Below are 25759 nucleotides of genomic sequence, written 5' to 3'. Positions count from 1 at the left end.
CTGTATGAGCTGTACACGTCCTCCATTTTGTTGTCTGTGCGTCATTGCGGCAGCATGCTGGAAGCTGCCTGCAGTCTGTCTGCAATACAGAACATCTCCAGCAGTCAACATCAGTAGAAAGATTCACTCCTCTCTGCAGCCAGTTGTCTCCCAGACAGGCAGTGGAGACCATCCAGAGACAGGAAGCTCACAGGTTCAATCCCCATGGCAGCCAGTATCCATCCAGGTCACAGTGTGTCTGAGACCCTGAACACACTTCCTGACGCAAAACGATCTGCAGACGCCTCTCAGTTCTCTGGTGAAGTCTGTGTGTGTCCATGGGGGGTGTGAGAAAAAAAACCCTGGATTACACTGTGTAATATGGCGACCAGATGTTCCAAAATTTAAAATGAATGTATGTGCTCCTCCTTTCAGAGCCCGGAGTCCTGCAGTGTACAGAGTGTGCTGTGCTGCTTCACAGATATTGTGTAGTTTTCTACAACATGTCGTGTGGTACAAACCTTACAGAACTAAAGGCAGCAGGCAGACCGCTAAGCTCCGCCGATGTTGAACGGTTCTCCAACTAAGCAACGCTGCAGCCGGCGTTAAGGTTTAAGTTTGTTTATCATTTGTCTTCTGGGTTTGATTTTATGCAAAGTTGTTTGGCAGCGGCTTTGGAAGTCCCAGATGTCGGACTTTTCCACCAGCACATGAACAAAGCATAATAGTTAGTATGGCTAAAAAAACAAAAATAGTCTAATGGTGGAAATTCCAGATCCAGATCATCACCAAAATCTGATCAACTGATCCGTGGGTGCGATCTGTCCACCAGATTCCAGGCAAATCAGTTTCTAACTTTTTGAGTAAATATCCTGGTACTGTTGAATTATTTTATTTTATTTTTTTCCCACTGCTTTCTCAATACCATCTTTATCAGCTCCCATTCAAATGTCTGGCTGGTGCATAATTCAAATAACCATTCCTGCACAGATCACAAGAATATTTCTAAACTGTTTGTGCCAATACATGACATGCTGTATAACACTACACAATATATGTTAATTAGGCTATAGAAGGTAGTGTAGCACACACACACACACACACACACACAACTGTAAAATGGGTAGAGAACGGAGTGCTTGGACTTAAAAGTGCTGGCCACAGGCTCTCAAACTGGTGCAATTTGAACATCTGAATGTCTCACTAGCTTTTCCCCAGGAGCAGATCCCCAGTTTGCTGCCATGAGTTACATACATGAGTTGGTTTCATTATTGAACTCCATTGTCCATCATGGTTAAACTGTTATCAGTGGTACAAAGACCAGTCAAAGGCTTAGATCAGTCTTAAACCAAGTTTCTGCAGCTGGTCCCAGGGTTGGAGAGGTGGCTGATTTGAGCTCTGCCACCTATCATATTTGTATTATAACTTATAACTCTTATTCAAGCTGATATGTGGGCATCATAATCCATCCGGTACGTTCTTTCAGTCAACAGTACTGGGAGTCAGTCAGCTTTCAGTAGCCCCAGTGGGAATGAACCCTCAAGCGTTGGCAGTGTTGGTGTCATGCTCTACCAAATTTCTTTCGTCCATTCTTTCCACATTTTTTCAAACGCCACAAGAAAGGGGAAAGCCTGCTGACTCAGTGTGGCTGCGATCGCCTGGTCAAAGCTCGGCGTGGCGGTGAGGGCAGGAAGAAGGTGTGGAGACGTCGCATGGTGGAAATTCCTCTCGAGTCCTGAGGAAGCAAGTCCTTCTCCAGAGGTACAACGTGCGAGTTAGACTGATCCCGGTTACGTTTCACCCACACAAAGAGCTCCGCCAGTCACAGTTTGGACTCCGGTTTCCCCTTGGTGGCGGTGTGCTGCTCAGCCTCTCTGTTTCCGCTCTTTCCGTTCACCAACACGCCCGCCCCCGACCCCGTCCCGACCCTTAACCCTGGCCCGCCGCCAAGCTTAGCCAGGGGGGACACTGGCTTCCCCCTCCCTCTTCCCGCAGCCCCCGCCACCGCCGCCGCCCCTCCAGCCCCGGGGAGAGCGCCTCGGTGGGCCGTGGGACCGGGGAAGGGGCTGCTGGGCAGCGAGGAGGTGGAGGACGAGGACCCCCCTCTGGTCCAGGGGGAGGGGCCCAGGCGGGACGCCACGCAGCGGGGGCTGGGGTTGACGGAGGACAGGGTCTGCTGGCTGCCGTTCAGGAAGGAGGAGTTGTTGGATCCCTGATGGGAGCGGTAGTTGTAGTAAGCCTGCCAGCCCTGCTTCTTCTTCTTCCACTGGCAGCGCAGGATCCGGATGAAGGCCTAAAGAGACACAAAGAGATTAAATCCAAAAGAAAATATCGACCAAACAGCAGTGTGGCATCGGATCTGAGGAAATGAGCTGGTGGTATGAAAGTAAAACATACGATGAACAGGGGGTTGGACAAGCCCCCCCGCCTAGATCTAACTAATCAAAAAGTAGTGGTAGTAGCACTAGTAGGAGCGGTAGTAGCAGCAGTAGTAGTAGTAGAACTAGTATAATAGTACCTGTTTGAATTCCCGGCTGTAGCAGGGGTAGATGATGGGGTTCAAGCAGCTGTTGAAGTATCCCAGCCAGAAAATCACCTTGAAGAAAGTTTCAGGCGGACGCAGGTTGGCGTTGAACGATCCTGAGGGAGACAGAGACTTCAGATCAGACAGGAAGACTAGTGTTTCAGACTGTGGAGTTTGTGGAATCAAAACAAATCTGATTTAAATCTCTTCTTCTCTGGTGTTCATACCAGTTAAGCTAGGCTTTCTGTCTCCTTCTACCCATAACCTCTTGCGTTTTGAGGTGGTTTCCTGTAGTTGGTTGGATTAATGAACCGCACCGCAGTTCTCTTGTTAGAGGACTGAGACTCTCGGTGCCGTTATTTGGTGCCGCCAGAGTTCAAAGGTCATCGTTCTCACCTGGAAAAACCAACCAACTGAAGCAGAAAACACTTAAGAGTCCAAATAAACTGATCTGAACATGATGGGTATGAACCAGTTAGTCTGTTAGAGGTCTGTTGTCCTGTGTGTCAGTACTGTGAAACTCTGTAAGGTGTCAGCATGCCTCCACATCAGTTGCAAGACAAATTCAAATTTATTGCACTTGGTGAATAGAGTGATTCTGCTTCAAATAAAACAAGAGAGCAAAGGCCTGCAATTATAACCATTCAAGTAAAGAATAAGGCTAAATAATCTCCGAAATTCAATGTTCAATGTCGTGCTGCTGCTTGCTGGTTTTCTTTAAACCAGCAGGTGGCAGTGTTTACCCGGCAATAAAGGGGAAGTGTGTGTGTGCAGTCTGTGGTGCAGGATGCAAAACCTGAAGCTTAACTGCAGATGAAACATAAGGAGTGTGATACAGTTCAGGACGACCTCCCTTGAGTTTTAGTGTATCAGAAGGAGCTTATGCTGGGGCTGTGATGTGTTTGTTGTTTCGTTTTTTTTTCTTCAAGGTGAGCTGAACCGAACTAAACCAAAGATGAACTAACAGGCTTGTATTCAGCATTGTGCCCGAGACAAATTTCCCTTCTGGCGACAACAAAGTATATTCTATTCTATTATATTTGATTCTATTGAACTGATCTGCAGTCCCTGGTGCTGCTGAGAGCCGAGAGTCTACTCCACTGCCACTGTTTTCCAGACAGTAACCTTTCAAGATGAGTGGAGGCCTGTCATAAACCCCAACGTACCCCCGGGGATAATGTATTTATCTATCTTTTGTCAACCACTCTGCTTAAAAATGAAAACAAAACGAAGATAAAAATGCATTCATGTAAACGGAACAGCGTCATTAAACAAATGGGATTTCATGAAACCCTCCACCGGTGCACTTTCATAACACAGCTTCTTTCTAGACGTTCTTAAAATAAGTCTAATGAGTGAAAATGTTAAAAATGCTGGTAGCTGGACTTTTTTTTTTTTTTTCTGTCCATCTGTTTCAGCGGAGGATCGTAAAGAGACTGCTGGGTCTCCGGCCGCGGCTATGACTCCCCAGTGACAGTTATTCTGGTGCCGCCAGTCCCTAGTTATTATTTATTAATAAATGTTCAGATTATGTTTGAGGGTTTTGCGTTACATGGCAGCACCCCAACCCTCCCCCCCGCCCCGTTGTGTGAGCAGGACACTCGCATCTGATTTTTAACGCCATCCACCGGCGACCAATAGGAACTGCAACAACACTGACAGATCAGCGGCACAGCGTACGGTGGCCTGTGATCAGTGTTGGGCAAGTTACTATTAAATTAAATAAATGATTATTATTACTCATTTACAACTCAGTAATTAGTTCCATTCCTCGTTCTATTACTTTGTGTTTCATTGGCAGAGGCTGGAGGTCGGAAGTCTGCGTCTCTCCCTCACCCTCCATCGTTTGTTTTGCTTTTTTTTAGCCAACAGCCGACGTAAAGCTGCTGCATGTCCTTAAGATACATGAGGAAAAAACAGACAGGGACTTTGAAGCAACAGAGCGTTACTGGGATCAGTAACTGTAATGGAATTACTGAATTTGAAATTGTAATTCCTTTGCGTTACTGAAAAAAGTAATCACATTACTGTACAACCCAACTCCGCCTGTGATCGATTTTTGCCGACGTTATTGATTATGTAATGCCCCGTCAAAGATCACAGCCATCCCTCCTTTCACTCTCCTCTCCTCTCCTCTCCTCCTCTCCTCTGCTGCTCCTCTCCTAAACCTCACATCCCCTTTTTTGGCCTTTTTATCCCGCTGGCTGTCCTGGAGCGAGTCGGACTGTTCTGGTATTTTCTCTGCCACACTGAACCGCCGGCTGAAATCTGAAATCCACTCTGACAGGGACAGAACGCATTTCAGTGATTTAGGAGAGAGAGAGAGGAGGAGGAGGAGGAGGAGGAGGAGAGGGTGGGGGAGAGAAAGAGACAGACACACAGACGGATAGATAGATAGATAGATAGATAGATAGATAGATAGATAGATAGATAGATAGATAGATAGATAGATAGGCAGATAGAGAGATAGATCAGAGTGAGGAAGTGAGACAGATAGAGATAAAGAGGCAAGAAGACAGAGGAAATAAATTGGAGGAAGAGAAACATTGAGAAAATGATTTAATCAAATGTTAAACAGAGAAATTAAATTGCCCAAATACCTGAGCAGCCATCAAAATAAACAAAGACTAAATATAGACCTGTGGACCATAAGCTAAAAAGGGAAGGCACTTAAAAACCTGGCAACCCAAAGAGCAGAGGCTCTGCGAACACTGAAGAAAAGCACTTTCTGTTCTCATGTCCAAAATATGACAAGATAAGGGAAACTTATGACCTTACATTTAAGGAAATACCAACTAACAACCAATAATCCTGGGTGAGGATGAAGATATGTAACAGGAAACCACAGAGAGGGAAGTCTGCTCCCCCATTATTTTGTTGTATATTTCTAGTTAAGTTAAGAGTTAAGTTATCTGAATATAAACATATGAATTGTTGTAATAAAGTTACTGTATAATCCTCTGTTATATTTTGATGTGATTTCAAATGTCCCTATATTATATCAAATGTCCCTTATTGTGTGTTTATTTGTTGGTTGTCATATTATTGATGACACAGCTGTTAGTGTAACGTCTCATTAATGTAATAATAATGTCCAGCTGTAATAATCCTGTTAATGTAACACATTTCCCATTCATGTTATAAAGGTTGCTGTAACGTAACAACTTTCCTTTTAACATAATGATTATTACATTATTGGGTTTTATTACATTAACAGAAGGGTTGAAATTTTTGAAATCCATTTAGAATAATCATCAAAGACTCTTCATCAAAGAAAACTCAAATTTCAAATTTCAACCTTCTTGTTACTGTAATAAAACCCAATAATATAATACTTATTACGTTTACAGGAAAAAAGTTATAACTTTTATTACAGAGGTGGGAAATTTATTACAATCACGGGATTAATACACTATTAAATGCAAATTATTACATTAATGGTTTATTAAGTTTAATGGGAAATTATTATATTAACAATTTGCTGTTGTGAAAACGCAACATTTTGGGAGATTTTCTTGTTTTAACACCAACTGAAGGATTAGCCTTCATGATCCTCTACGGGTTGAAAAAATCTCCTCTTGGGTTTATAAAACAATTTGAAAACACAACTCAGAAATGCCTGGTGGTCAATCTGAAAATAAGGTTGTTTTTCTTAGTTCTTTACATTTGGGAGTAACGGGGTTTTCACCCCACGGCGACGAAGTGTAACACACAGATGTCCTGCCAATAAAACTTATGTGAACTTGAGCTTGAGACAGACAGAATAATGATTAAGAAGAATAATAATTGAGGTGGAGAGGGAGTGTGTGATGAAGCGAGGGACAGAGAGAGTGATGGGAAGATGGTGAAGGAGAGAGAGAGGGGGAGAGTGTGATGGAGAGGGAGACAGAGAGAGAGAGAGAGAGAGAGAGAGAGAGAGAGGTGGAGGGCAGGCGTGCCAAGGTCCAGAGTTATTGCGTTGTGTTTTGAGAAGCGAGTCATAGCTCAAATCAAACTTTTAATAAGTAAAGGACACACAGGCCGTTTCTCACCCAACAGACGGCCATTTTATAACCTTCTCCCTCTCACAATGCAACGGCTCAGCGGTTCTCCAGCTATGGTCCAGGACCCCGAAACGGGTCGTGGGTTGATTTTTAGTGGGTCCCTACATAATAAAAGTCATAATCTGTCTTCGTGAGCCCGGCTCGCAGGGAGGAGAGACCGTAATATTTTCTCATTTGTGTCTCTGGGCGGCTGGAAAGGTTTAAAAGCCTCTGCAGTGCCGTTTAAAACTGAGTGGGAGAGTTGAATAACACTGAAGACTGCAGGCTTCACTACAGTAACACAGTGTAGTTTATCTACAGTCTGCCACTACTAATGCTTCGTGTTGAAATAACTAGCTTTGTTGATGATACATGATTGAGAGGAGAGGAGAGGAGAGGAGAGGAGAGGGGAGGAGAGGAGAGGAGATGATAGGGGGGAGATGAGGGGACAGGAGGAGAGGAGAGGAGAGGAGGAGATGAGAGGAGGAGATGAGAGGAGGGGAGAGGAGAGGAGAGGAGAGGAGAGGAGATGAGAGGAGAGGAGAGGAGAGGAGAGGGAAGGAAAAGAAAGGAAAGGTAGAGGAGGAAGAGGAGGAGGATAGAGGTAGACAACACTTATCTCCTCTCCTCCTCTCATCTCCTCTCCTCCTTTCCTGTCTCCTCTCCGCTCCTCTCCTCCTTTCCTCTCTTCTCCTCTCCTCTCTTCTCTTCTCCTGACCCTAATATACCCTTTTTTTTGGCCTTTTTATTATTTTTATTTCCTTCAGTCTCTCCTCTCCCTTCCTTTCCTGTCCTCTTTCCACTGTTACCTTCCATTCCATTCCTTTAATTTCCTTTCCTTTCCTGTCCTCTCATTTCCTTTCCTTTCCTCTCATCTCCTCTCCTCCTACCCTCCTCTCTCTTCCTTCCCATGCAGTAGCTAACACACACAGACAGTTTAATAGTGTGATTTAGCTGATCTATCAGAGCGTCAGTCCAGCCGTGTTTTAAAGTGTAGATGAGGAGCGATCGGTTCTCCCCCTCCTCATCTTCCTCCTCCTCCCCCTCCTCCTCCTCCTCCCCCTCCTCCTCCTCCTCCTCCTCCTCCTCCTCACCACGACTCTCCATCTGACAGGAGATTCATCGCTCCGCTCGTTTCATCAGCTTCACTTGTTAACACGACAGAAGGAGCAGATAAAGACCTGCTAACGTCCCATCTGTCCCCATTTTACTTCTCGGAGGAGGACAAGGGCTTTCTGACTGTCACATTATATTAAAGTGTGTGTGTGTGAGAGAGAGAGAGCGAGAGAGAGAGAGAGAGAGAGAGAGAGAGAGAGAGAGACAGATGCAAAGGGTGAGAAAGGGATTTATGTAAAAACAAATATTAATCCCATATTTTGATGCTGTGGCAATTTTTTTCTCAACTTGCACATTGAATTAGAAAAAGAGACAGGGTGTGTGTGTGTGTGTTGGGGGGGGGGGGGGGGGGGATCCAAATGCTGTCAAATGATGTCTGAAATTTTGCTCAAGCAGGATGAAAACTGTGTTCATGTCTTTAAAATCACTCGAGTAAAGGGGTAGTTCAGAAATAAAATACTTCTTTATATTTCTCAACCTTTGAACAAAATCCAGGACAATTTCCAAAGTTATTTTCCTCCAAACTCACCGACTGTCCTGTTTCCCGAAGATGACAGAAATCTGTATGTGTTTAATGAGGTTTAAACAAGAGTTTCACTTCAAAATGTCAAAATGTTTCAGGAACTAAGAAACACAGCATTGTTATTTGCTCGACCACAAGGCATTTTTTAGTTTATTTAATGGGTTTTGAGAGGGTTTCAAAAGGTTTTCACATGACAACAGCTGTTTGCTAACAAATCTGTGTGTGTGTGTGTGTGTGTGTGTGTGTGTGTCTGTGTGTGTGTTCTCTCATTCCCAGCCTCCTCCAGTGCTCCAACAGTCTCCCAGATCTATCCCATCATGCCGCAGTCGTTACAGCTCACTGGAGGATTCTGGTCGAGCCGCCTGGTGGGAACCGGCAGAAGAAAAAGTTCCTGTTCAACCCGCAGTGTGAACCACCTTGCATTAGAGAAGCTCCCCAAAAAATTGAACTTGCGCTGTTGAATTTTAACGGAGAGTTTTAGTGCCACATAAAGTCTAAATACTGTTTCACAGAATTTAATTTGTGTTGGTTTCAATGGAGAGTTTTAATGGCAAAATGCTGTTTCAGAGAATTTCATTACTATTGCTTCCATTGAGAATTTGAGTGTCTAAATGCTGTTTCTGAGGAATTCATTAATACTGGTTCCAACTGAGAGTTTAATGTCACTTAGTCTAAATGCAAATTGCATTAGTTTAGTTTCAAATGACAGTATTCGTTTCTAAATGCTGTTTCAGAGAATTTCATAAGTATTGGCATCAAAGGAGAGTTTTAGTTTCTCGATGTTGTTTCAGAGAATTACATTAGAATTGGCATCAAAGGAGAGTTTTAGTATCACATGGTGACATGTTGTTTCAGAAAATTTCATAAGTTTTGGTTTCAGTGGAGAGTTTTAGTGTCTAAATGCAGTTTCCGAGGTAGAGAGGTCGACCCATAACCAGGAAGTTGTCAGGCAGTATTCCTGTGAGCGAGCAGCTGGACGGTTGTTGGTGCGACAGCTGCAGTGTCCACTGTCACATGAGCAAGGCATTAAAAACCTACATGCTTTTGACCTCTGACCTCTCTGCGTAATTGCATGTGTGCAGAGGATTATGTGAGTGCATCTAAGATGAATAAGTGTATTTACCTTCTGTGAATCTCACTCTTGATCTTAATCTTGATCTTGATCAATGCTGATCGTCTTGCAGTCAGAAATCAATGAGCTGCAAGTACACATTTTAAATTTGTACTTTTCAGTCATTACAAACGCTTTTATCTCGAGCGATGTGCAACAGTAGAAGTAATTTGTATTAATTTATCACCAGGCTTGCCAGCAGCCAAATGAGTGGAAGGGATCGTGCCTGGCAGCAGTGCCAGAGCAGTAGAATAAGTAATATCAAGCGTATTCCAAGAATATTCATCATCAAAAAACAAGCAGCCTGATGATAATGAAGTGCTGGGGTCAAAAATAAAAAGCCATGCATTTTTCTTTTCTTTTTTTCCCTTTTATCGTTTTTTGATCTGTAAATGCAGACTCTATTCTGGGACACAGTACTGGAAGATCAGAAGCCCCATGGTAACTTGGGTTTGCCACCCAATATCTTACCTGCCAAAATAATAGTAAAAATCTGTATAAAAGACACCATGGTATCGACTCTACTAATGGCACCGTCCTACCAGAGGAAATGAAATGATTTAGTGTTTTGTTAATGGTAGTGGATAACACTCTCCACTCCGGACTACAATCTCTAAAATATGACTCCAATTTCTCTAATCTTAATCATTACACCTTGCCCCAGAGGAGCCAACACTCTAGATCATTGCTATAGTACAATCAAGACCGCTTACCGTGCTTTCCCGAGAGCTCAATTGGGCCAATCCTGTTCCTGCGACGCTGCTCCTCATCCCACAGTACAGATAAAAAACGTAAAACTGTTAAATCCAAGCCAAAAACACGTGAAAGCTGGACCCCCCGATGCAGTCGACACTCTGACAGGCTGTTTAGATGCACTCTGTGGGACACTTTCAAATCCACCTGTAGCTCCCTCGACGAGTACACAAACACAGTGACGTCACACACACGGTTCTGCGCGGAGATGTGCATCCCCAGAAGAAACTAGCAGCACTTTGCAAAAAAGAAGCACTCAGACAATTTCAGTGGTGACAAGGGGGAACATAAATCCGCAAAATATTGAACTGCAATCTGCAGTCAGGTAGGCCAAAACAAATCGCACCCAAAAAACTGGAAGAACAATTCACTGCCAATAATCCCAGAGCAGTTTGGAAAGGAGATGACCAACTTTAAAAAAACATGCCCCCCTCCCAGCTGTGGATGAGGACCCTGACCTCCCAGACAAACTCAATGAGTTCTATGCGAGGTTTGATAAAGACGGCACATCCCCCCCCTTGGCATTCAATACCATCACCCCTACTAAATTATTCTCCAAGCTACAGGACATGAACATCAACCCAGCCATAAACTACCGGATCCTGGACTTTCTAAACAACAGAACCCAAACACCCAAACTCGCCCCCCTGACCCTCAGCACTGGGGCCTCTCGGGGCTGCGTCCTGCCCCCCCTTGCTCTTCTCTCTCTCTACACCAATCAATTCACCTCCCTGGACAGCTCAGTTAAAGTCTTCAAGTGCGCTGACGACACCGCCATCGTCGGCCTCATCGCAGATAACAACGAAACCCCACGCCGGCAAGAGGTGGACAGGGCAGTGAGGTGGTGCCCCGACAACAACCTCCTGCTCAGCACCTCCAAAACCATGGAAACAGCCATCGACTTCAAGAACACAAAAAAGCCAATAACAATCTCAGACCAACCCATAACTCCTTCAAATTCCTCGGCACCCACATCAGCAATAATCTAAAACGGGACATCAACACCTCCACCATCATGAAGAAGGCCCAGCAGCGACTGTTCCTCCTGAGGCAACTGAGGATGGAGTTTTTTATCGATGCCTTCTGGTACACAATGAAGTCACCACTAAAGATTTTCCATTTTCCAGTAAGTAAAGAAATTTGATTTTAATATAAAGACACATGGAAATAAAAATCTGGGAATGATTGATTTCTGAGGGCGATCTTAGGCGACGCCCTGGTTTCTTACTCCTATGTGGGTTGTTTGTTTTATGTTAATAATTTGTTTATTCATTTATCTCTTTTTATTTTTGCTGTTGTTGTTTTGGGTTTGTTCTGTCTTGTTTTTGTAGTTTGGTAACTGGTTTTGTCGATTTGTCCTTTTGTGTCTGTATGACTTTAGTATTATGTCTGTAAGATCTAAATAAAAATGATTGAAAGAAAGAAAATAAAAATCTTGTAAATCTTGCTATTCATTGTTAAATAGGTGTATGACATGGAAAATTATAGCAAACAAGGTTTTTCACTTGTGACTGGAAAGATGCAATCACATTAAGCCAGTGAGCTGCTTTCTCCCACCCCATTTCACTCTTGAATTACACTGAATATTTTGTAAATAAATCTCATTGGGCAAACTTTACCTCTTCCTAACCTCAATTAAAAATGCATAAATACAGTCAACCGGTGGGGAATTTTCCTGGCATGGTTTAGGTCGAATCAACACCTTAGAGAGCAACGTCTCCGCAACTACAAATCCACTTCATGCTTTTCATCCTCATCACAAAGACAGGTTAGTACTTTGAGAGATCCCATTTACCTATTCACAAGGATTTATTCTTATTCTATTTTAAGCTGTAGGAAAACATAGCTGTGATAGAATACAGTTGGAAACAGCATCTGGCATTGAAGCAGATGAGCGCTTTTACGAGGTTCCTCAGGTTGAAGGCTGGACCGCTTTTCTGTTATTCTGTTATTCTTCTGTTATCTTTATTAGTCACGCTGCTGCGCCACAATCCTCAGCGTGCAGCCGGGTTTCTCTCAAACTGGCCACCTTAACTTGAGATCATGCTTATTAAGGTTTTTTGTTTTGTTTTGGTTTTTTTTGTTCCGGCTATTTCTGCATTATGAGACAGACCAGAATTCACGTTTAAAGCTTTTCTGCAGCCGTGACACACTGACGATAACTTACATGAGACAGATGAGATTAAATGAATCAGTTATCTGCCGTCACTCTTTACAGACTCACAGTTACAGAATGTCAACTATATGTATAGTCTCCTGTCTATAGTAAGTATTATATTGTCACGTGCACTATACATGGTCTTGTCGTCCCTGTGCCGTGGGACACTGTGGATTTGGTCTCCTGAAATTTTGTGAAATGAGCCTGATGTCTTAAAATACAAATAACGGCTCCATGTACAAAACTGGAGAGGAATGTGTTTCCCAGCAGGAAAGGATCAGCTGGAGGACACAGGACTAGAAACAGGAAGTGGTTTGACGGCGGAAAGTTGGAGGTTTTCATTTATTGAATCATGAGCAAAACCATGAAGCTAACCTGAAGCAAACTGTTTTAGCTGCTAAACTGAAGCGTTAGCTAACGTTTTCATGTGACCAACAGCTGAAAATGTCTAGAACAATTCCTGCTGTTGGACCAGAATCCTTTACTGGAGGAGGAACCTGATCTGAACTGGATTCCTGTCAGAGGCTGAGCTTCACAGTTATTGTTCATTTCACGAAATTTTACGAGACTGTGTTGTGTGTTTAACTCATGTCCGATGTGTTTGTCCTACATCATTCTGTTCTACGATTGATTGCTGATCAGTTAGATCTAGTATAGGCTCATTCTCCAAGTCCTTTGACACAGGCTTATGATAAAGGGCCACAGAAATAAATGAGCTTGAACTGCAATGTGTCTCTAACACAAACTCCTGTACATTTACAGTAAATGCTGCTTTAAAATGATTCTACTTCTGATTTTGAACACAAGCCTGGAAGATCGTCCTGTCTGACACTCTCTTTACTGTCTGTGGGAATGAAAAGATCAAGACCTCGAGGTAGGGGGGGAACTTTGAAGGAGGCCCGGCTTCAGGCTGAGGATGACATCACAGCACCTCGGATGAGAGAACTGACCCGCCGGTCAGGGGGAACGAATCAAGCGATCGTCCTGAGATTAGAGAAACCCTCCTGAGCAGAGGGAAACTGTCAGGATTAAGAGAGAGATCAACCTGCGCCTCTTCCACCTCAACATGGACTTGTAAGGTGATCTTCTGCCTCAGTGCCAGGCGCTGCTGTCTCTTTCTATATTTGAAGAGTTTTATTGCAAAATGAGATATCCACCATGGGAAAATATATATATTGTTTTATTCCCATTGCGGTGCTCCCTACTTTTTCAGTGGTATGTGATATGCTTTTATTCTGTATTCTGTTATGCTTTATTACTAAGTCCATTTTAGATACACACATAATCTTCAAAAATCTAAAATCAATCAAAAATCTCTATATATTCAAAATTGATTGAGTGCTCAAAAAATATTCTGTATTCTGTTATGCTTTATTACTGCAGCAGGGAGTCGAACCATAACGCCAAGTCAAACTGCGTTGCCATCTCAATTTGTTGCCAACTGCAATGAATGGTTGAACTATTACCAAGTGATTCCTGACACAACTGGCCAATCGTAGACGAGGTGACGTCACCTCCAGATATTTCCAGCAGCTACAGTGGAGTTTGATATGAGAAAATGTTTCAGGATGTAAAACATCAGCGGTAAACGTCAGGTTTTGGTGTCAGTCCCTCAGAATCAAAGAGCGAGGGCTTCTTTCTAGAGCCGCCATTTTGCACCAGAGGCAATTTCTCCACCCACAGGAGCAGGAGAGAGACCAGAATGCAATGCAGCCACAGCTTGTGTCTTTGTGGATGTTGTTGGTAGTGTGTGTGACACACAACAGCCTCCTCAACGTCGTCGTTGTAGTTTCTGCAAAAGGACACAACATCATTCTCTCTCCTCTCTCACTTTTTCTTAACTAGAAAAATGTACTCTCACTATCATTATCGCTCTCTCCACCTACACATGTAACCCACAGCTGAGTGCAACAAGTTCACGCTCCTTCTCTGGGGGTTGTCAGAAGGCATTCTGGGAAACGTAGTAAATCACTACCCGAAGTAAATGTAGACGAGGCAGGCTGAGGGAAAATGAGTTCACCAAAAAGTACATTACGACACTTCATCACTAAATAACTCCTGGAATGTACTGAACATCACAGATTGATGATATATAACAGTAAGAAGATCCAAAGGTGGAATTTTCCTTTAAATCCTGAATAATATTCAGCTGGAAACTCATTTTTCTTCCCTGTTATCAGTTTGTGGATCTGCCTCCTCCTGCAAATCAAAACGAAGAAGAAGAGAGAACTAAAAGGGAAGTGTAAATCCTATCATCTTTTACTGTTACTGTTATTTTATAACTTAAATCAAATCAAAGCAGAAATCCTCTAACTATATGATGTCCAGTCTTAAAGCTCTGTGTAACTGTGGTAGTGTCTTGTGTTGTGTCTCTTCTTCCATGATAAAACCCCCAAAATCAGTGATTCTGTGATCTGTTGCAGAATTGTGTTTTTTTTCTCTCTCTCCATTCACTGCCATTATATGGAGGAACAGTCTGAAAATCACTTCTAGCACATAAAGGAACACCGACAAAGCAGATTTTAACAATATATAAAAAACTAGTCATGCTGCTGAATTGTGTTTAAGTGAAACAGCGAAAGGGAACACCGAAATCCGGTCAGAGGAACCTTTTGCCACTGGAATCAAAAAAATACGTTGACCCAAAAAAGTGAGAGAATCTGCTTTGTCGGCGTTCCTTTATGTGTTAGAAGTGATTTTCAGACTGTTCCTCCATACAATGGCAGTGAATGGAGAGAGAAAAAAAACACAATTCTCCAGTCTCCTCTACCGGAGCAACAGATCACAGAATTACTGATTTTGGGGGTTTTTATCATGGAGGAAGAAACACAACCCAAGACACTACCAGAGTCACACGGAGCTTTAACACGGCGTATAGTGTTGCGAGGCTCGCTGACCTCTGGGACGATCTTATATCAAGTGAAGCTTTGCCAAGCGGCGACGCCTCTTCTATCTGATGTGCAGCGGCTCTGCGCTGCGGCGCGTTAATCCAGTTCAGGAAATAAAAACCGGTCAGACAAACGCTCCCTCTCATCGGACAGAGCAGCAGCTTCAGTCGAGAGCGCACTGACCGTAAAATTAAAATTCCTCTTTAAAGGGCAGACAGTCGTTTGAGGAAGGGCAGTCTGCCCTTCTTGCCTCCGCTCCACTTGATTTAGATGGCGAGGAAGTGTTGCAGTGCAGAAAGTGACTCAGCAGGGACTCAGGCTGACTGAAGGGATTCACACTGGATCCAGCTGCTGCAGGCGGTGCTCTGCTCTGGTGTTTCAGTATGTGATGCACGTCAGCATCAAAAGTAAAAGCATACATACTCAAAAAAGCAATATTATTTTATTTGATCTTTATCCTCATATCTGATTTCATTTGACTTGTATGTCTTATTTTTTTCATCCCGATTTGTAACCCTGTCTGTCTCCTTATACTCTTATTTTACTTTTTTATTTTATTTTATCTTTACTTCACGTCTGGTTTCATTTTTAATCTATTCTTGTTTCTGTTCTATGTACTCTCTTATTTATCTTAACTGTGTTGGAAAGCACTTTGTAACAGTTGTTAAGTGCTACATAAATAAGGTTTATTAATATTATAGGTGTGGTGGGTCACTCTGCCTTAAAGAGCTGCTGACACTAAAATAATTTAACCAGTCTGGTTTCAGTGGAGAGTTTTAGTGTCACATGATGCTCTAAATGTTGCAGAGGCTTTTCCACCCTGATGAGAAGACAACTCTGGAGGAAACACTGACATGAAAACAGTGAAATTTAAAGATATTCAACATTGGCACAAAATATTGGCTACTGGCGACTTCATACACTCATTTCTTAGATTAAGATTAATCTGAGTTAAAGTAATCCTTGACATTTCCTCATGTGGGGGAAACAAAACAATCACAAGAAATAAAAATATACTAAAACATAAAACTGACACAACTGACTGTATGTTACTGTTCGTCCTCGGATGATTTGATGTGTTTTAGTGAACTTTTACTATTTTCTGCCATTAACCAGGAGAGAGAGAAAGAGCGAGAGAGGAAGATGAGAAGAGAGAGGAGAGAGAGAGAGATAGGAGAAAACAAAATAACGAGAGATGCAGAAAGAAAGAAGGAAAGAGATTTAGTGAAGCGAGGGATATAAACAGAAAGAGAGCGAGTACGGGTTTAGCTTGGCAGGCTGAAGTGACACAATCATCAGAGGCGATCTGCGTCTGACTGGCTCCGCTCTGATTGGCTGAACCGCTGCCAGGAGCAACAGATACAAATCCACTGACCACAGGAAGTACTTCACTGCCGTCACGCAAAAACACAACTGTAAATTCAGTGTCTTTTTACACACTCATGTCTGTGTCATGAAGCCTGTTCAAACTCCACAGTGTAATCTCCAGAATTCAGCCATGAAATGAGCGCTCTCTCTTGGAGTTTTTTATTACCAAGATTACCAAGTCAAGTCTCAAGTCTAAATGTAGAACAGCAAGTCAAGTCAGAACAAATCAAGAGTCCAGTATCAATTTAATATCTTAAAGAAAACTAAATATCTAGGACTTTTCAATGCAATATGATTTTAATAGGATAAAAACTTGGTAAGAGCATCATGAGTTTGATTTCTATAATCAGTTTCAACTTCAATAAATTCAATCATTCCATACAAATTCAGAAAACAGAATTTAAATTCAGTCGTCTGCTGGAACAAATCTCATCACTTTCAATCTAAGTCATTTACACAAACACAAGATCTCAAGTCAAGACTTTAGAAACCTTTTCAAGTCATCAGAGTACAAGTCAGAGTCAAGTCCCAAGTCACCAGAACCCAAGTCAAGTCAAGTCTCAAGTCTTCTCTTCATGCATCAAGTCAAGTCTCAAGCAATTGAAACTGTGACTCGGACTAGGGCTGAACGATTTTGAAAAAATATCTAATTGTGATTATTTTGACTGATATTGCAATTGCGATATGATTTGCGATATTAGAGGGAATGATCATTTTTACATCATTATTCTCATTTTCATTGAAAAACGTATTAAAATTATTATGGTGTGATTTTTGCGGGGATCTGTACCAAACAAAGATGTTTTCTTAAGTCTGTAGAATATGATGTGTAGGCCAGGACATCTCTGCAGCATGACAATATTTAATTTAAAATGGTATTTTGACACACATTTCGCCTTTAATAAATATTGCGCCTCTTGCGATTTGAAAATTGCAGTAGGCCATATTGCGATTTCGATAAAATTTTGATTAATTGTTCAGCCCTACTCGAGATCCCACCTCTGGTTTTCTACACAGAGAACTTTGTCCAACAAGGGGGGATTTGAACAGTTTTGCTGCTGATGTTTTCCTTCCCACCAAACACTGCAGCGGCTCATGTTGCTGCTGAGAGGAGCCGAGCAGTGGGATGAGCTGCTGGACTGTTTGGTTGGCATGGAAACCTGAAGCTGCTGCGCCCCGATGGACCGTGACTGGAGATCACTGTTCTACAGCTTCAAGAAGCGCAGCCTCAACTGCATAATGAAAATCAGACTGTACAATTGCACTTTTTTTTCTTCTTCTAATGACTGGCTGCAGTAGTGGCCAGCTGACAGACTCAGACTGTTGAAACTCCCACAACTCAGCCAATGTGTTCTACTGACTGTATGATCAAACTAACTACTACCAACTTTTCAACTGCTCCTTTCTCCATTTTCATTTCTGGTTGCTGTTGTTTTCATAAACTCAACCTTGTCTCCTCTTCATCCTGATTGGCCGGCTCACACAAATGTTTTCTCCTCTAAAAAAAACAGAACTTTTCTCAACTTTATAAAGCACTTCACTCACATTTTCATGTGAATGCATGTCTGCTGCTCTCTATCACCAACTGATATAACACAGTAGTGCTTCAACCTAAAGCCAGTTCATAAAAGCTAAACATCAGGTGTGCTTACAAATTTCATATTTTACGTTTCCGGTTTGTTTGGAATCAACAGAAGAAGAAGAACTGGGTAGTTAGCATGAGCAGCGACAGCCACCATGGCTGAAACTCAAACTTCATCAACAGAAAATCCAAAGAAGAAGACGTCACAGCACCGCCCACACTGTTTGATTGACAGGTGATCTCTGGGAAGTGCAGTGCAGAAACACCACAGCAGTTTAGAGCAAGCTGGGCCGAGGTTCAGCACTGTTCAAGAGGTAGAGAGGTAGAGAGGTGAGGTTTATTCAGGAGGTAGAGAGGTAAAGAGGTGAGGTTTGTTCAGGAGGTAGAGAGGTAGAGAGATGAGGTTTGTTCAGGAGGTAGAGAGGTAGAGAGATAGAGAGGTGAGGTTTGTTCAGGAGGTAGAGAGGTAGAGAGGTGAGGTTTGTTCAGGAGGTAGAGAGGGAGGTGAGGTTTGTTCAGGAGGTAGAGAGGTAGAGAGGTGAGGTTTATTCAGGAGGTAGAGGTAAAGATGTGAGGTTTGTTCAGGAGGTAGAGAGGTAGGGAGGTGAGGTTTATTCAGGAGGTAGAGAGGTAGAGAGGTGAGGTTTATTCAGGAGGTAGAGAGGTGAGGGTTTTCAGGAGGTAAAGAGGTGAGGTTTATTCAGGAGGTAGAGAGGTAAAGAGGTGAGGTTTATTCAGGAGGTATAGAGGTAGAGAGGTGAGGTTTTTCAGGAGGTAGAGAGGTAGAGAGGTGAGGTTTATTCAAGAGGTAGAGAGGTAAAGAGGTGAGGTTTATTCAGGAGGTAGAGAGGTGAGGTTTATTCAGGAGGTAGAGAGGTGAGGTTTGTTCAGGAGGTAGAGAGGTGAGGTTTGTTCAGGAGGTAGAGAGGTGAGGTTTATTCAGGAGGTAGAGAGGTGAGGTTTGTTCAGGAGGTAGAGAGGTAGAGAGGTGAGGTTTATTCAAGAGGTAGAGAGGTAAAGAGGTGAGGTTTATTCAGGAGGTAGAGAGGTGAGGTTTATTCAGGAGGTAGAGAGGTGAGGTTTATTCAGGAGGTAGAGAGGTGAGGTTTGTTCAGGAGGTAGAGAGGTAGAGAGGTGAGGTTTGTTCAGGAGGTAGAGAGGTAGAGAGGTGAGGTTTATTCAGGAGGTAGAGAGATGAGGTTTGTTCAGGAGGTAGAGAGGTGAGGTTTATTCAGGAGGTAGAGAGGTAGAGAGGTGAGGTTTGTTCAGGAGGTAGAGAGGTAGAGAGGTGAGGTTTGTTCAGGAGGTAGAGAGGTAGAGAGGTGAGGTTTATTCAAGAGGTAGAGAGGCAAAGAGGTGAGGTTTATTCAGGAGGTAGAGAGGTGAGGTTTATTCAGGAGGTAGAGAGGTGAGGTTTATTCAGGAGGTAGAGAGGTGAGGTTTGTTCAGGAGGTAGAGAGGTAGAGAGGTGAGGTTTGTTCAGGAGGTAGAGAGGTAGAGAGGTGAGGTTCGGCCTGATAAGACTAGAGCCACCTGATTCCTGTATTTACTGGATCAGAATCAGTAAAGAGAAACCTGGAAAATGAGAGCAGAGTCCACTCCACAGCAGAGAGACAAGTGTTCCCGAATAAGCCATCTTCATTGTTTATGCTCTTGAGACTAAGTACATGAAAGGCTAGAAGTGTGTTTCAGTTATAAAACTGCAGGCGGGCTGTAGGTCCCTGGTTGAACTGTACAAACCTGCAGAACTGCTACAGCCTCCTTTGAAAACAAGGATGAAAAGCATGAAAAGCAAAATTCACCATGAAATATGTTGTTTTAAATTTTAAGCCTGTCAAAACCTTTACTTTTAATATCATCATACTTTTGAGACTGTAGTCATCTTGGAGCTCTGAATATTAGGTGACAGTTTATTTCACTAATTGGATTCACAGCATTGGAATGAAACCTTTTTCTAATAAATTATCTCACATGGTAAACAGTAGGGGCTCTTGATGGGTGCCTCTAAGGACATTGGGGTGCCTCAAAAATCCAAAATATGCTCATAAGTTTTGGCGTCCAAGATGTCATGAATACATGCTAAGGGTTTTATCCCAGCAAGCGATCAGGCCGCCCCAACTTTGAGGAATTTATTAACTCTTCAAATATCTGACTTTGCTGGCCTGGTATCAAGAACCGGTTCCAATTTAGTCCTGGTTCAAAATCGCCTAATTCACCGGAATGGATGAGCCACCGCACTGACAATACCTCTTATCGATCATTAAGAAAGTATCCAGTAGCTGCAGGTAGCTGATATCATTTGGAGATGAATGAAAGTGAATGGCATTTAGAGGTTGGGAAATAAGTCACATGATGAAAGTTGATAAAGATGTAAAACTCCACAGGATCTTTAGAAGGGAGTACAGGTTACGCTGGAAAATGGGCCTGAAGTTCCAAGCGTTTACTCTTTTCTCCTGCACCAATCAAGATCCACGCCTGATTCAGCTGAACACCTTGTTCCTTTGTGCAGATCAAGCAGGAAGATCTTGGCAAGTCGCAAGAAGTTCAACACCAGAAACAGAGGGAGTTTATGCCTCTCTGCACATGACTTTTTTCCCTTTATTTACCTTCTGTATCATTATTATTAAGCTAAACTGAAATATGCACTGACTGGAAGAACATGCTTTTGTCGCATCATCATCATCTTAGTGGATCTGAAAATATGGGCCTACATTATTCCAACGTTTACAAAAACTACAAACATAAGCAAAGCCCTTAGAGCTTAGAAACATAACACATGCTCTTCTTCCTGGCATCACACGATCATTTCTCGCGTAAAAAGCTCCATCAATCTGTCTGAGGATAAAAAAAACAGTCTCCTGTTGTATATTTTGCCTTTGTGCAGCTAGGATCCGCTGTTGGTTACTTTTGGATTAAGGTCTGGGCCTTTAAAGGGACGTCCACCTCGAACCAGTTCAGTGTGTTACTCATACGCTCTGACACAGTGAACATAAACAGTTCCCCTTCCAACACGACAATCCAAAGACGCTTGGCTCTAATCTCTGATGTCACCAAGTGAGAATGTCTGGCGCTGCGACAACTGACGCTGAGAGGGCAATGTTGTGGGAAATACATCGGAAAAAATAAAGAAATAATACACTTTTTTCTTTACTCTCATGCCTCTCATGTCTCTGCCTAGCACCTCTCCAACCGTCTAGGGAACCAGGGATATTTTCCGGGCGCTTTGTCCCAGGAACTCCTCACTGCTTTATGTCTGGTTGGTGATTTAGGACTTGAAGCTCGTTCTGCCGCTGCAGTCGTCCCAGATAAGGATGGCAGCTAAATCTCAGCTAAATGCCTAAAATGTGAAGGTAAAAAATCTTCTGGGCACATGGGTACAGTTTCTGGAGGCTTCCCAAAGTCGTTATGTGTAATTGAATGTAGTGTGATAATGTGTTTTATGTGCAATGTGATTGTGGGTTCACCCTGTGTATGATGTGTGTTTTTTTTGTTTTGTTTTTTTAAACGGAGCTGCTATGATGCATAACAAATCACAGAGAAACCTGACAATAAAGTTATATCGTATCGTATCGTTAATCAAACCAGTTTAAACACAAAACAACTCTAAAACACAGACAGAACTTCTTGTTTGAATGCATGAATCTTAAAAGGAAACAGTTACAAATATCCTGCTTCAAATCATGGTGCCGTGTAGCTGTAGAGCACAGCACAGGGTTTGAGGTTCGATTCCCACTTCTGTCCTGGCTACACATTTAAAGATAGTGCATCTTTAAATGTGTAGCCAGGATAGCAGTAGGATCATTAAGTTTGAATAAAGCATCAACTAAATGGTACAAACTGTTGTTCCAGTGGACCACAGGAGAAGACTGTGGTACTGAGTGAATGTTAGTGTATGGCTGTGAAGGAGGGCCATGCTGAAACATACCATGCATGCTCAGCAAACCCTGCCTGGTAAAATAAAGGCTTAAAAATACAGTAAATGTTGTTCCTGTGTGGCGGGAGGAGCCGCTCACACTGCTGAGGCTCCGGGCCGAGAACAAAACCAAAACACTGGGAGGCACAAATGGCACACACCAATTTTTTTCTAACATGACTGAATGGTCAGGATGGATTATTATGTCTTCAGGAGCAGCTGCTAAGCTTGATAAATCTCATTACGGTCGGTTTCAAAGGAAAGTTTTAGTGTCACATGATGTGAATGTTGTTCCAGAGGCCAAGTGTGCAGGAAACACTGCAGCGGTGCACATGTAAACACTCACACATTTGTATTACTGCACTTGTGAGGACCTCCATTCATATCCAAACCCCAAACTATTAACCTTAAAGTCGAGATGAAATGAAAAATGCCTTTTTAACCCTTTTAGATCACATCCCCGGTCATATTGTGCACCTATATACCAATATATGCCACAAAAAATACAAAAAATCAATTTCTTTGTATTCTTATATCAAAATTCAATCATGTTTTCTTCCTGTAAAACAAAATATGCCATGTGCTTACGTAAGCATGCCCATAACCAATTTCAACCAATAATATCATGACATCCACCCATTAGCTAGCTAGCAGCAGCACGGTACTTCGGTGTGTCTTCGGGTGTTGTGACACGCCCACTTTTCAACGTTCAAATCAAATTCCTCCCAACGTTACGTCCCACCTGTCTTTCCTGTTTCACTCGGAAATACGTCACGATACGGAAGTTAGATACTCTTGAAATGCCGTTTCATCTCGACTTTAACCCCAAACCCTAAACCTAAACCAAATCCTAATCCTAATCTGAACCCTAAACTAGCCCCTTAAAGTGAGGAGTGCGCTAAAATGTCTTCATTTTGGAGGAGTTCTGTCATCTTTCTGTCTTTGTGAAGACCGTTGGTCTTCAAAAGTACAGAAGTACAGGAAAACACACACACACACACACACACACACACACACACACTCACCGAGCGGCAGTGCCAGGAAGAAGGGCAGCCAGCAGAGGATGAACATGCCCACCACCACTCCCAGCGTCTTGGCCGCTTTCTTCTCCCTGGAGAACTTCAGCAGCTTGACGGTGAGCGTGCTGCGTCCCGCCGCTCCTCCGCCCCCCTTCCCCCCGCCGCCGCCGCCCCCCGAGGCGCACATGTCCTGGATCTGCTGGTTCTTGCAGTGGATCCTCAGGGTGAGCTCGTTGGAGTCCTCCTGCCGCTCCTTCATCATGCCGGCCTCCAGGTTCTTGGTGGTGCGCTTGGCGACGATGTAGACCCGGCAGTACATGGCCAGGATCACCGCCAGGGGGATGTAGAAGGAGCCGAGCGACGAGAAGAGAGCGTAGAATGGCTCCTCGGTGATGGGACACACTGTTTCGTCCTGCAGGGGAGACGGGGGGGTTAGTTTAGTTTGGTTTAGTAGACTAGTTTAGCTTACTCTAGTCTAGTTTAGTCTAGTCCCATCCAGTTTTTTGTCTAGTCTAGTCTACTTTAGTTTAGTCCAGCAGTTTTTTGATGTTTTTACGGTGTCAAACTGAGCTTGAAATGAGCTGCTGTCCCGGCTAACAAAGACAGCCTAAATAAAAAGACAAGGATGTGACAGTAAAGTGTTTCTGAGGATTATTTCCTGGAGCAGACTTCCTCCATTTCTTCCTTGTGGGTGTCAGATGATTGACAGGAGGCAGAGCGGAACGTAACGCAGCGCTGAGATGAAAACACTCGACTCAGCTCAATGAAATGAGGAGAAAACAGAAAGTTCGGCTTCCTGTTTCCTGTGATGGATTCTCTCGCTCTGTGGAAGTTTGTTTTTCATACTGGACAATAATGAACGGCAGCAAATGGATTCTTCTGAAGGGAGAAAAACGAGCGCTGATATCTGTAACTGTGCTGACTGTGTGCAGACACCAGCAGCAGGAATGGAGAGAAGGGAAGAGACGATCAGCACAAACTAAAAAAAAATCATGTTATTATCAATTAAGGTGTGGAGATCTTGTCTCATTCCCTTTCTCTCTCTCTCTCTCTCTCTCTCTCTCTCTCTCTCTCTCTCTCTCTCTCTCTCTCTCTTTATTAATATTTTATCCCTAACAATTAAACACACCAGGGCATTTGGATTTTATCCAGATGAAGCAGTATGACACATTTTTAAGACCAGATACAAATGCAAACAAATGCAGACCTGGACACCATCTGGATGTTAGATGGGTCCTTCAACCAGATGACACGGATTCAAACCTGCTGAAGTGTCTTTGAGCAAGACAGTAAATCCTTACTAGCTTTATTTATTTATTCATTTATTTATTTTGTATTGTCACTTAGGTCTATTAATTATGCATGCAAGGTGAAATGGCTTTTCTCTATCTCATCCTCCCTTTTACCCAGCTTGGCTTGGTTTCCACAGTGGTCAGCACTGGCAACAACCACACACACACACACACACACACCTCACTATCTCTCAGATTTTTTTTGCTCTTTTGATTATTCTGATTATTAATTTATTAGCTAGGCTTTAACACAAAGGAGAAGAGAGTATATGCATATATATAGAATATATACTCAAAAGGTAATATTTTGGATTTTAGTTCACTTTAAACCTACATTGCATAAACTTTCCGCAGTACAGGCTCACTGTGTAGCCCAATAGATAAGAGCAAGGCACTGACATCGACATGGTTGGGGGTTAAATTCCCTGTGTAGCAATGGGCAGAGCAAGGCACTATAACACTGACACTTACAGCTATACAGAGTAGCCTAACCCTAACTCTATGTGCACCCAGACGCGCTGAATATGGCACATTAGTCACAATCAATCACATTTAAAATAGGATTAATAATAATAAATAACTGTACCTGTGAGGGCGGCTCCTTCCACCCCAGCAGCGGGCCGATGGATATGACTATAGCCAGGATCCAGACGCCCAGCATGGCCAGCAGCGCCCGCTTCTCCGTGACGATCATCGGGTACTGGAGCGGGTAGCGCACCCCGATGTAGCGGTCGATGGAGATGACGCACAGCGACATGATGGACGCCGTGCAGCACAGGACGTCCACGGCCGCCCAGATGTCGCAGAAGATCCTGCCGAAAACCCAGTAGTCCAGGACCTCCAGGGTGGCGGAGACCGGCAGCACCGTGGTGCTCAGCAACAGGTCGGCGATGGCCAGGTTGATGATGAAGTAGTTGGTCGGGATGCGCAGGTGCCGGTTGCACACCACGGACAGGATGACCAGGATGTTCCCGACGATGGCGAACATGATGAAGAACGCCAGCACCATGCCCACCGGCACCGCCCGGCTCAGGTCCAGCGCGGCCCGCTGGCTGGAGTCCGTGTGGTTGGCGGTGAGGTTGGAGGAGTTGGAGCCGGGCGGCGACGCCTGCGTCCCCGCGTAAAGCCCCGGCGACGTCCCGTTACTCCAAACAACATCCGCGGCGTCAAAACTCATGTTGTCCAGGTTGTCAGTTGGTCACACTTGTCATGGCTTTTAGCCTGAGTGCGTCCAAATATTGTAGTTTTGTGTTTTTTAGCATTGTAACGCACAGCAAAATCAAGTCAAAAAACTGCCAGAAATTGATTTGGAAGCCATATCTAAAATCTAAAATCAATCACATCAGGAGCATCAGAACTAGAGTTCCCTGTCAGATGAGTTTGCCGATTCTAATAATTGATCACGCTGACCAAATACCAATCTATTGTAAATCATCAGTATGAATTTATCGAATACAAGCAGCAGGTGAAGAAGTTTTGGTGGCAGATGAGATCGGACGCAGGGACTGAGC

At 43.4% G+C, this 25759-nt stretch overlaps 1 protein-coding gene across 1 annotated transcript; it reads right to left on the bottom strand.

Annotated features, from left to right (window-relative positions):
• Positions 1–1801: 1801 nt before the first annotated feature.
• On the bottom strand, positions 1802–25425 carry LOC139915485 (alpha-1A adrenergic receptor-like). The gene is made up of 4 exons (XM_071904130.2): positions 24835–25425; positions 22963–23368; positions 2498–2619; positions 1802–2272 (listed from the first exon to the last, which is right to left on the bottom strand). The coding sequence occupies exons 1-4, from the start codon at positions 25423–25425 to the stop codon at positions 1802–1804; spliced, it is 1590 nt and encodes a 529-aa protein (XP_071760231.1).
• Positions 25426–25759: the final 334 nt, after the last annotated feature.

This window comes from Centroberyx gerrardi, chromosome 11 (genome assembly GCF_048128805.1).
Source record: "Centroberyx gerrardi isolate f3 chromosome 11, fCenGer3.hap1.cur.20231027, whole genome shotgun sequence".
In the NCBI taxonomy this organism is placed as follows: Eukaryota; Metazoa; Chordata; class Actinopteri; order Beryciformes; family Berycidae; genus Centroberyx; species Centroberyx gerrardi.
Note: the sequence above shows the minus strand (reverse complement) of the source record. Positions and strands in the feature narration are given on the sequence as shown.

Excerpts from the sequence above, each read along its gene's own strand:
- LOC139915485 (XM_071904130.2), bottom strand. The coding sequence starts at position 25,425 with ATGAGTTTTGACGCCGCGGATGTTGTTTGGAGTAACGGGACGTCGCCG. Across the intron at positions 2,620-22,962 it reads CTTCCTGGCACTGCCGCTCG|GATCGTTCAACGCCAACCTG; the intron begins GTGAGTGTGTGT and ends TGTCTCCCTCAG. Across the intron at positions 2,273-2,497 it reads ACAGCCGGGAATTCAAACAG|GCCTTCATCCGGATCCTGCG; the intron begins GTACTATTATAC and ends GTGTCTCTTTAG.